The sequence below is a fragment of the Condylura cristata genome, unplaced genomic scaffold (assembly GCF_000260355.1).
Source record: "Condylura cristata isolate star-nosed mole 26May11 unplaced genomic scaffold, ConCri1.0 scaffold00034, whole genome shotgun sequence".
Taxonomy (NCBI): Eukaryota; Metazoa; Chordata; class Mammalia; order Eulipotyphla; family Talpidae; genus Condylura; species Condylura cristata.
In genome coordinates, this window is record NW_004567135.1 from 13,441,628 (window position 1) to 13,453,719 (window position 12,092).

General features: G+C 51.9%; 1 protein-coding gene across 1 annotated transcript in view; it reads left to right on the forward strand.

Moving 5' to 3' along the window:
- CD9 (CD9 molecule) overlaps positions 1–11,597 on the forward strand; it is a 30,230-nt gene extending 18,633 nt beyond the window's left edge. Inside the window, exons 2-8 of the mRNA XM_004692867.2 lie at positions 1,321–1,423; positions 7,312–7,409; positions 8,107–8,181; positions 9,039–9,137; positions 9,236–9,325; positions 9,950–10,033; positions 11,049–11,597. Coding sequence (XP_004692924.1) covers positions 1,321–1,423; positions 7,312–7,409; positions 8,107–8,181; positions 9,039–9,137; positions 9,236–9,325; positions 9,950–10,033; positions 11,049–11,114 — 615 coding nt within the window. The 3' untranslated portion in view covers positions 11,115–11,597. The remainder of the gene's footprint in view (positions 1–1,320; positions 1,424–7,311; positions 7,410–8,106; positions 8,182–9,038; positions 9,138–9,235; positions 9,326–9,949; positions 10,034–11,048) is intronic.
- Positions 11,598–12,092: the final 495 nt, after the last annotated feature.

Sequence of the window (12,092 nt, forward strand, 5' to 3'; positions counted from 1 at the left end):
TCACCCTTCTGGCTTATAGGTAGGGAAACTGGAAGCCAGAAGGTCCAGACCCTGACTCTGAAACACCACAGCGAGTGTAGACAAAGTGTTGACTCTACTGTAAGTTGAGATCGCGGGCCGCCTTCTCCACTGCCACCAGCCCCCTCCTCACCCTGTGTGTCCAAACCCAACGCCAAGTCATGGGGAGTGAAGAGCAACGAAGGAAAGAAAGAGAGGCCCTGTCTACATGTGGTCCTGGGACAGAGCACCAAGCTCTCTAACATAGGCGCCTCTGTTGAGGAGGGTGGGCCTGTGCGACTTGGGGCCTGGGCGTTGGCCCAGAGCCCACCCTCTCGCGTGCCCAGCCGGCCCCAGTGCTGCAGCCTGTGAGTCACCTCCCAGTGAGCCCTGGTACCAGCAGCGAGGAGCTCAGCTGGCATGGGGGGTGATGAGGCGGTGGGGATGGGAGCTTGGCAAGAGGCACGTGGTTCATCAGCGCCAGGCCAGGAGTGGGCACTCAGTTCTGTCCCTTATGAGGAAAGGAGCCTTAAGGGTCCACAGCTTGCCCATCTATAAAATGGGATCGGCATCAACTCATGCCATCGGAAGGTGGTTTGGAAGTTTCTTGTCTGATGCTCGTTGGGGTCACTTGTGAGGATGCAGGCTGGTCTGTATATAAGTATCCCCTGTGTGAAAGGGGGAAAGGACCAGAGGTGACTGTTTAGGAGACATTCTGATGTGTCCCTTTACTGAGCCGCATGGTTTGATGAGGAATCCCAGATGCCTTCATTGGCACGTTAGGCGACTTTTACATATTTTTATTGTATGGTAGATACACAGTTTAAAGAATCATGAAATGAAATGTCCCTGTCACCACCACCCAAGTCAAAAGCTAGAACATTGCCAGCGCCCTAGATTACCCCTCTAAGTGCTTTTCCATTACAGGGAACTCCTCCCTCCCCCTCCAGGTCACCACTCACTTAACTTTACGATAATCACCTTTTTCTTTTCTTTTATCACTTATGCACTATAAGGAGAATAGTCATTTTTAAGTGTGTTCTGCAGCTTTTGCATCTTTGGTTTAGCATCATGAGAGGCCTTCACAGGATTGCATAAAGCTACCGGTCATCCATATTCACTGCTGCATAGTATTCTATTGCTCATAATTCTATTGTTCATTATCTATCACCACTGTGATAGGTAATGGTTTATTCCCAACTTGCAGGTGCATGGTGAGAGACAGACACCAAGGAGGGTGCCAAAGTCCTTTGCAAGTCTCACCCTTCAGCTCTGAGCTCCTGTGGTGGTCTGGACTAAGCCCTCATTTTGTCTGTCTTTCAGCTCGCTGGGATTGCAGTCCTCGCCATTGGACTATGGCTGCGATTTGACTCTCAGACCAAGAGCATCTTCGAGCAAGAAGATAATCATTCCAGCTTCTACACAGGTGAGGCAGGGAGACGCGGGGCTTCCTTCAAGGGAGGAGGATCTGTGCTAATTCAAGGACTCAGCCTTTGCCTGACCCCGCTGGTCAGCCACGGCCCTTTACAAGCGTGCCTGTGTGGAGTGTGCCCGTGAATTTGCATTTGACTGATGGGATTTTTCTTTCATGCTGACTAAGTCTGGCATTTTGACCATTCTCTGATGTGACTTTGGCTCTGCCAGAGTGGCGGCTGCCTTTGAGGGTTCCTCTGTTCTCATCCCGGGTCCCCTCAGTTTCATGTCTTTAGGCTTTAACGTTCCCATTATTAATTTAACCACTTCGTCCTGGCGATTCACGGTGCCAGAAAAAGGAGAGGTGATGGTCCCCCACTGTTCAGAGCGAGACTTTGAGACCCCAAGACCTCCCTCCTGGAAGGATCTCCAGTCCCAATGAAGAGAGGCGAAGAGGTGCCAGCCGTTCGTCCCTGACGCTGATGGACAGGCCTTGGGTGCTTCACGTCTCTTGTTCTCTAAGGTGCTTTCGCTCACAGCAAAGCTTTCCAGCCGTGCAGACCACATTACACTTAGCGGGCACCCTCTGCATGCTGGCTCCTCGGCTCCTCCTCCCTCTGCCCCTTCCCCGCTATCTCGTCCTGTGAGCACGAGGCCTGTGGAAGGCACTTCCCCCGTTTCCGAAGTAGCACACACGCTCTGTGGGTGGCTCTCCTGCCTACCTAGTTTGGGGATAAGGAAATGTTTCATTTTCGAGAAACATAAGAAGCACCCTATTTTTAGGAAGATGCTGTCCTGTCATCAGGCTCAAAGAGTAAGTATGGTCACTTCCTTCCCACCCACCAAAGAAGTTATTTTTATAAAACGACAGAAAACAGTCTGTAGTGGGTTATCACCCAGGCCCTCAGAAAGAGGGTGATGACTAGCCAGCCACACCGCCCGCCCATCCTGCCTCCCAGAGGCCAGCCTGGAGTGAACTGGACAGTCACATGACGGCTGGGCCCTGTGGATAGCTGGTCGACTTTTACCATGTGTTGGTGGTTGGGGTTCTTTAGGGTAGTCTCCCTATTGTGATAAAGAAAATGAGGGGAAGAAAAACACAATGTATGGTTGTTGTTGTTTTTTTTTTTTTTTAAACTACTCACACAGGGTTTTGGGTTTTTGTTTGTTAAGATTTATTTATTTATGCATATAGAACTGGGGTACAGGCCAGAGGTGCGGGGGCTGTGAAAGGATTCACCAGACAGAGCGGGGAGCAGAACAGGCAGATCTACAAAGTACACTGCTGAGGGGAGCAGCGGGCGTGTCAGGAAAGGTCTGCCGCGCCATGTGGGTCACCTCTGCGGCTGGTATCGAACCCACACCGAGGCAGCCGCCGCCAGCTTCCAGTGCTGTGTCCCAAGCCATTGCGCCACCAGGAAGGGCCCCACGCAGAGTTTTAAGGAGCCGGTTTCCATAGTGCCCTGGATTGTTGTAGCAACAGCATCTGTGGGTGTGAGTCTGCAGGCCTGGAATGCTAAGGGAAGACTCGAGCCCTCCACGTCGCATCATACCAGAGAGCCGTGACCCCTCCTCGGGAGAGAAATCTGGAAGCAGGTGGCATCTGTCTCGGCAGTTGTCCAAAAAGAGGGCCCGGCCTCCCCCGGGCTGTCTGCCATGGTTCCCTGAAGGGCGCCTGGCTCCGCCGGGCCGGGACTATCTCAAACGCCCCATTTCCATCTTTTGTTATCTAGGACTTGGGCTCATTCAGTGTATTGTTAGATGTGAAAGGGATAGATCTCGCGATAAGTGGGTGGAATTGGGGGGAGGACATATTTTGAACCCCCTGTCTGCACATATTACTATATGTCCATCTAACCCTTGTCACTCTTCAAGGTACATGGAATGATTGCCTTCTCCTAGATGAAGACATGGAGGCCTAGAGAGGTTTAATCACTTCGCCAAGCTTGTTCTCAAAAGGCAGTCAGTCTCCACTGACGAACGTCCCTCCTGGGCAGGGCAGCTTGCAGACTCTCCTGGCCTTTTGACTTTACCCAAATCGTAGTCTGGGCAGAGAAACCCCAGCGCTGGTGACCCGAGCCGGAAGATGAGCAAGGGAGAGCCGTGCAGGGTGGCAGGGAGGGGTGGGTGAGTGCACTTGGAGTAGTCCCCCCGCGGGACTCAGGCCCCCCCATGTCATCGCAGGGCCCTCTGAGGTGACCGGAGGGTGACATGAACACACACTCGGAAGTAACAGCAATCCCTAGGTGGGGGCCAGTGGCCACTGCCCCCCTAGCTCCAGCAGAGGAACTGGACCCTTTGTGGCTGAATCCCCTTCCTACAAAAAAGCTGAGCTTTGAAAACTTTGTTCTGTTTGCAGAAACCCAGGAAACCGGGCTTAGGCAAACACCACCAAAACTTCAGTCAGTTAAATGACCACTTGGGTCCGGCTGGACCCAGCACTCCACTGAGCTCTTGGGGAGACTGAATAATTATCACCCTCCCAGGAGCCTTCTTCCTTGGGCTCCCCAACCCCCTGGCTGTGAAGCCAGCCTTTGCCTTGACCCATGGCCCTTCAGCTATGCCCCAGCCCGTGTGTCAACATCAGGGAGTGACTGTCCCCCGCACCGGGGCTCTAACCCTCTCTAGAGCAGCCTCCAACACAGCCTGACCGTGCAGCCGAAGCTCCAGAAGACCTAGAAGACCCAGGGAAGGGCCCCCCACTTTCAAAGCAGAGAAAGCATTCCCAGCTAGGCACTCAAGTGGGGAAAAAACTTCCCAACATTGAGACCAGCATGCAGAGAGTCCAGAACAGCTGACGGCCTCATACGGGCTGTCTCTCAGTTCAGGCCCCTGGAGATTCGGCCTGTCAGTATGTCCACAGACACGATGGGGCACCTGGGGGCGCCAGTTGGGAGTTTCAGGTGTCCACCCCACCTACTCCCTGGCAGGACGCCTGGTGAGTTCCGGGAAGTGCGGCCTTTTCCCTCAGTGAGCTCCTTATTTCCTCCTGTGTCTGCTGTTCCCCATGAAACTGGCAGGGCTCACACCCGCACCTCCCTGCGTCTGGCAAACAGAGTCAACTGTGTCACTCACTCACAAGATCAGCCATCACGGGACACAGCAACCAAGAACACTAACCCAACCAAAGTTAGGGGCCCTTTGAACCCCAGATTAAGTTGTTGGAGATAAGAAACTGTCCTGAGCAAATGGGGGCCCAGAAGTTGGACCAGATTTTGTCCACACAAACAGGAGTGGCCAGTGCTGTTTGCCAGTTGGGGGTGGGGCAGGGACAGGAGGCTGATGTGTCCACCCCTGTGATAAATAGGTTGAACAGGAACACTCCATTTCTTGAGTAAAGACTCCCTGGCATATTCTGTCTGCTGCTACACCAAATCCTGGTTTGTGTTTTTTTTTTTTTTTTTTTTTTTTGGACTCAGCCTATAATGTCAGTCTGAAAAAAGCAAAATAAACAGTCCTTAAGCAAATTAATACAGTCATCCTAGAGAAGGCTCCATGACGAATAACTTTTTCCATGAGTCAGACAGAAAGCTAACATTCACTTATTTTATAAAGGAGAATGCTTTGTCACCTATCAGCAGGCTAACAGGCCTGAATGTTGGCTGGGGGGGGCCTTTGCGGTGGGGAGCCCTGGATGGCCCTTACAGGCAGTGGCCTAAGCCCTGTGTGGCTTCTAGGGGGGCTGCGTCTAGGTGAGCACCCCACCCTCCCATAGCTTCGGGCCTGCTGCTAAATCCTAACCCCCTCAGCAGCTGCCGGGGACATGCCCTTCTTCCTCCCCTGCTGAAGAGTGAGTCCGACGGGCGGATCTGCAGCTGTCCGAGCAAGATTGAAAGCCAGCAAGATCCTTTGTGCTCAAATCTTGTCTGCTGAGTCCTGGAATGAATATTTAATACTAACCGAGAGGCCCATTAAGGAGAACGTTGCCTCAGTGCCTGGGAAGTGCTTTTACCTTTCGTAGCTCACTTGCCTTGCCGCCGACCCACCTCCCTGATCTGCCACAGTTAACAGGGTTTATGATCTGTGATCTGGACTTTGAGAAAACATGTCCGTCTGTTCTTCCCCACTGACTCTATTTCATGTGTTTGTAAATCCTTTTGATCTCTTAATACGCTCTATTTATTCACTCTCTGTTCTGGGACTCAGACCAGAGTCCCAGCTGGGATCTCAGCCTTTGCTGTCTTGCAGAGATGTAAGGAGAGAAATCAGGGCCATTTTCTGCCTTCGTTCAGCCCTGAGGGAGGCCGCCCCCAGCCCCACACGCCCAGGCTGCACTGCCGCCCTGAGTCTGTGGTCCCATGGTATTGCACTGCCCAGAAGGATGGGACCTGACTGGAGGACAAGCCACATTTGTCCCCTTGCCCAGTCTAGGCTGGGTGTGTGCAGGAACAATGCCCATATTCATGCAGCTGCAGGGTTTGCCAGCAAACCCACGTGATTTGACATCACGACAGATGTGGGGGGAAAGGGGAGACGGACAAATGCTCCCTTGTGTGCACTCTGCTCTGGCCGCCCGTGAGCCTCATCCACAGGCTGACTGCCCAGTTTGTGGCCTCCCAGGCCCAGCCCTGCACTGAGGGGACAGATGTGAGACAGTGAAGTCACTGTGACACCGAGGTTCTCACTGCAGTGTGCTGGGGTGTTGTGCATTATAGGGTCACCTCCCAGATGCCCGCTTACTTTCAACCCCTACTTCCAGTCTCCTTGGTCCCTGGAAGGGAGGCCAGCAGGGAGGAGCAGCCAGTATATGTCCTTCGTCACTGCTTCTTAAGAACTGTCACCACCCACTGTGTCCTGGGGGCCATCGGCATGGTGGCCATCCCCACTTTGCAGGCAGAAAATTTGCACAGAGAGATGAAGTGACTGGCCACGGGTCCTCACGTGTTCTGGGCTCAACATGGCACTGGGGCCCATTGGGGGAGCCGAGTCCATGAGCTGTGACTTCTTAGGGACATAGCCACAGGATGGGCCCCTCTGGGTGTTCCCCTTGGGGAGTGTGGGATGCCTTGGCCAGTGTGCTGCAGGCCCACCCCATCCAGTCGGGCACAGCAGGAGCTGAAGTCACAGGCCACCTACACATTAATCATGAGAGCTTAGAAACGTATCACCCACCTTCCCTTTCACCAGGAGGATCCTCCACCCAGGACCCCTAATCTGAAGTAACTAAATTGCAATTACAAGATTTCTAGAATGTTCTAAGGGGTCTTCTCAAATGTCCTAAGCAACCAACCTCATTTCACTGAAAAGGAAATTGAGACCCAGAGAGAGGTGGTCTTACCCAAGATCACCCGGTAGGCTCACCTGAGACCCAGGCCTGCATTCTGTACTCCAGAACCTTTGCCAGCGTGTGTCCTTGGGTACTCCTACCCCCGTGCCTGACTGCCACCAGGCAGCAGTGGGGAGACTTCCCTCAAAAATCAAACAGAGATGCCCCCAGACCATGCATGTCTGAGGGAGTGCACGACTACCAGGCCTGCCCACGCCGTCCCTTCCTACAGGTGGAGTCCAGTGGGAGGCGCATCAGAGTTGCAGGAAATTAGCCCAGGTTTGGAGGGTGTGCGTTAACAAGCGTACATGGAGTCATCTTGCTGATAACAGCTGGACAGCCTGGACCAGTTTGTGTCCAGAGTAGACTTTGGAGGGTCCACATGCACCTAGATGATGGGATGATGGACGTCTTCGAGACTAAGGGTTAAGACACGAGTTTAGGCTTGCTAGAGCTAGGGCCTAGAAGAGAGACTAATGGGAAGGAGACTACAGAGCAGATGTGGTGGAGGCTGTTTATAAGGACAGACACTTCTTCCCATCCACAGCATCTCGTAGCCGGAAACGGAATCGCGGGGAGTGTCTGAGCTCCCACTCTAACATCTCCGGGCCTCGCCCTCTCTGCTCTCCCTGCAGGAGTTTACATTCTGATTGGCGCTGGTGCCCTCATGATGCTGGTGGGCTTCCTGGGCTGCTGTGGAGCCATACAAGAGTCCCAGTGCATGCTGGGATTGGTGAGTGACCCCTCTGTGTTCCCCCACGGTCACTCTGATTCCTGGGGTTGTGCCCCTAAGATCTTGGGGTCCACATCCATACAACAGATGGGGTGGAATGGGGTGAAGAGAGTACCCAAGGGCACGAGCTATGCTCAGCCTTCCTGGTGGTGACTCAGCGCTCCAGCCTCCTAGCCCGGCAGCCATCTTGTCTCCTTCCCTGCGGCCATGCCTCGCTCCTCTTCCCTTCTGGGTCCCATCTCTCTTATCACTTTCCTCAGGCCCTAGATGCCAGAACTTTGTTTTCTCCTTTTTTGGAGGCCCACAATGGCTTCTTTTCCCCTGAAAAGGTACCACAGCTTCCTTCCTTTGCCGTCTCTTCTTGTTTCAGTTTCCTCAGACTCCAGAGCGTGTTCACTTCCTTTTTATCCTCAGATCTCTGAGTTTTGTGAGTGAGCAATGGTATTTTATCACTGACTGACTCTTCATCATTAATACCTCCGTGCTACTAGCTCTGAGGTCCATCCTGTCCTTCCTTCCACACCATTCACTCCCTGCCTGGGCTTAGTTCTCACAGTTCTGTAAACAACGAATCCACCCGGTGCCCAGTCCCCAGAGAGTTGTCATTCTTCCTTGTTCCTCAAAATACACTTTGATTTTTTTTTTTGTTGGCTGAGACTGGGATTGTCTCTCACTCCACCCCCTCTTCGCCTTCCAGTTCTTCGGCTTCCTCTTGGTGATATTTGCCATTGAAATAGCTGCGGCCATCTGGGGATACTCCCACAAAGATGAGGTAGGTTTTTCCCCCCGTAAAGCGCCTTGGCACCTGCTGTGCTGCCTGGAGTTGGGGGTTGAGCATTGGAGGCTGATGTCCTGGCTGGTCACTTGGGTCAGCTTTCAAGCAGCAGGCTTGCATCTCATGTCACCACGCTGCCACATGCCCGTCAGGATATGAGCAGGCAGGGGCAGAGAATGGGAGTGTTTATGCTCCCCCAAGCTGCCTGATGCCAGCCACTGTGTCCAGCTCACTGAACAGGGCTGGCACATGGAAGCCCAGGAGAGTCACTGTGTGTGTGTGTGTGTGTGTGTGTGTCTCCTGTGGCTGGGCACCCTTGCTCCTTCACATTATCTGGATATCCCACCATCAGCCTAGTGCTGTGCCAGACCCTCTCCAGGGTCTTCGAGAGCTGTGTCCCCCTCAACAAGGAAATTTGCCCTCTAGTGTGGGAGAGAGACATGCATCTGATAAGTGTCACAGAAGTGATTTCTAGCCAGAAGCCCTCTGTGGTTTCAGATGTCCAGGGTGGGAATCTTTCCTGGGAAAGGGGACACTGACCTAACTCTGAACAAGAGAGCGTGTTTGAGGGGAATAGTGGGAGGCAGGGACTGGTCCGCTGAGGAGTTGTGGTCAGTGCTGTAGTGCTGTTTCCTCTGCTCTATTGTGACAGACGGCTGGTGCTTCCTGCAAAGTTGCTCTCCCAACACTGTGTAAGGGCAGAGGGTGGGTGGGAGGCCCGAGGCCCTGGGAGCAGAAACCTCACCTGGTGGCTTCCATCTTCCCAGTGACATTCGCCAGGCCTAAGTCGGATGGACAGGTGACATTGGTTCACGAAAAGGCCTTCTCCACTGCTGTTTGTCTGTCCATCCTAGGTGATCAAGCAAATCCAGGACTTTTACAGGGACACCTACAATAAGCTGAAAAACAAGGACGAGGCCCAGCGGGAAACACTGAAAAAACTGCACGCTGCGGTGAGTCGTGCCTGCCCAGACCCCTGCAGCCACCTCCATGCGCCTCTATTCAGCTGCAGTTGACATTTCTCTCATCCCTACCCCTGCCCTCTCTGCAGTTGAAATGCTGTGGTATGAGTGGAGCACTGGAACAATTTATCTCCGATATCTGCCCCGAAAAGAATATTGCGGAAAGCTTTTCGGTAAAGGTAAGCCTGTGAACAGGTTGCAGGGCTGATGCTCTGGGCACATCCGTCAGGGCAGAGGTGAGGTCTTGTTCTAGCAGGACAGTGTAGGGGCTTCATGAATATGGTCGCCACCTCTCTTTCCTGCCCTGCGACCTCTGTTTCCCCAAGGGCAGCAAAAGAAAGGTCAGAGCCTGCGTTCTTCCTGCGGCCTGTAGTCACTCAGCAGCTAAGCTGCCTGCTGCCACATCCACTGCCTCCCTCCCACCCAAGGCCTCTCAGGGATAGATTTGCCCTGGCACCTGCACGCCTGCTCTCCAGACTTGGAAACAGCTCATGATTGCAAACTAGAGCTCATGTCCAAACGCCAGAATAACAACAAGTAACCCTACAGCCAAATAAGAAAGAGACCCCAAAGCAGGAGCTGAGCCCTGTTCCGCCCTGATTTCTTGCCCAAATTTTAGTGACCCACCACCCACCCCTCTTTGGCCACGGGTCTCCTTTCCATCCACCAGCCAAGACACCTGGCCTTTCCTGGCCCTTCCTCTGACACCACCAGTGATGCCGGTGTGAAATGGGGGATGTGGGGGGAATGTGGGGTAGCTGGAGTGGGGCTTAGTCTGACCTGGGTCTTGGTTTGCCCCCAAGTCCTGCCCTGAGGCCATCAAAGAGATCTTCGACAACAAATTCCACATCATCGGCGCAGTGGGCATCGGGATTGCGGTGGTGATGGTGAGTGTCGGGACGTGGAAGGGAGTGGGCCTGCTCTGGCCAGGCCCTGCCTAAGTGCTGCATGCCCACCACTCCTTCCCTCCTTAGCGCCCCCGAGACGGGACCTATTCGGAACCCCGACTTTACAGACTCGGGAACAGAGAGATGGAGATTAAGTGGGTCTGAGCTTAATTCTGAGCTCCTGAATTTGAACTCAGTGGGGCTCCAATGTGTTCTCTTAGCCACTAAGTTGCAGGCAAAAATATAAGCAGTAGTGAGGCTGTGAAGCACCCAGACCTGAAATGTATCCTGGGATCATCTTCAGAACATGTGTTCCGCAGGCACAGATTTTCTTGTCCCCAAGAAAGTAATTCAGTGAAAGCTACCTGGATGTGAACTGTTCCACACCCCTGGGCAGTGTGAAAGGCACCCAAAGGTGGACAGCCAGAAGGAAGCAGGGAGGTTTCAAATCATCAGCCCTGAAAAATCATCACAGACCAACACCTTCCCTGGGTCATCATGTCTTTCCCCGTGAGGGCGTGATGAGAAGCCTGGAGGGGTCTGGCATAACTGTCCCAGAAGAGAATTGCTTCTTTTCCAAGTGGTCTTTGCACTCCTCACCTGTGTCTAAGAAATGTTCTTGAAGCAGTGTTCAGAGGCCTAACAATTCCTTTCCAAATAAAATATAAAGTGCACACGTACACAAACGCAAAAGCAGAAGTGCTAGCCTCTGTGACCTATTGGAGTATCTGGAACTTGAACGTTCAATCACATTTTTAGCCTGTTTGTTTCACCCCAGGGTTCTCTAGGGAAGTAGCCTCTGCAGCGTGGTTAGCAAGTACCCGCTGGCTCTCAGCCTCCATGAGTCCGAGAAGCTTCCCGTTGTCTGACCACATCGCCTGTGTCAGGGTCTTTGAGTCCGGTGGCCGCTGACACCATTCTCCTAGCATGTGTCTTGGCCCGAGAGACCCCTCTCTGCCCCCTGGGCCTCCCCCGGCACCACCACCGAGCTCCTCACCGTCCTTCTGTCTTGCAGATATTTGGCATGATCTTCAGCATGATCCTGTGCTGTGCCATCCGCAGGAACCGGGAGATGGTCTAGAGTCAGCTGGTAACCCTGAGCAGGAGACCGCACCCCTGAAGACTGTTAGCTATTTTCTTGGGGGGTGGGAATTTTATTTTATTTTTGTTTTGGGGGTGGGTTGTTTTGGGGATTTTTTTTTTTTTTTTGCCACTAATTTTAGTATTCACTCTGCATTTCTAAACCAAGAAAAAAAAATGTTATTTTATGTTTGTCTTTGTAATGCTTTTTTCATATGGATAATTGTAGTTGAGGGATTTTGGGAGTTGGTTTGCTTTGGTTTATATATTTTTTTTTTTTGGTTGGTTGTTTTTCCTTATTATATTAAGCAAAAGTCCTGCAATGAAAGGTACTATATTTGCTAGGCTCTAGACACAAGATACTGTATATAAAGAGAATTTTTTTGTCTTTAAATAGGTTAAAAAAAATATCTATCAAATTTAATCAGATTGTAACTTATGTTGAAGACAATTTGATACATAATAAAAGACTATGACAATATTAGTTTTGGCTTTTTAGTTTTTGCTCCTGAGTTTTTTGGGGGGGGTTTTGGTTTGTTTTGTTTTTTGTTTTTTGCTTCTTTAATTAATTTTTCAGCTATTTTCAAATATCTTTGAACTGATGTTCACTCTAGCTGCTTTTATATGAGAAGTGGGTTGAAAAATCAGTCTCCTTACTTTACTAATGAAGAATTCACTAGTAAATTATTTCCACAATTTTGTTCACACAACTGTTAATAAAGTTGGTGCCAGGGCCTGGGTGCTGCTGGTGGGGGGGGTGAAGTCTTAGCACTCTGAAGCTATCAGCAGCCACTGAAGCAGTAGCTCGATCCCTACCCAGACGCTGACCCATATGGCTCAGGCAATCTGCCTTTTCTTCTTCCCACTCTGTCTCTGGTGAATCCTATCACTTCCACCCCTTCACTTCTAGCCTCTACCCCAGCCCTTATATGCATAAATAAATAGAGTAAATCTCAAAAAAAGAAGAAGAGAAAAGCCA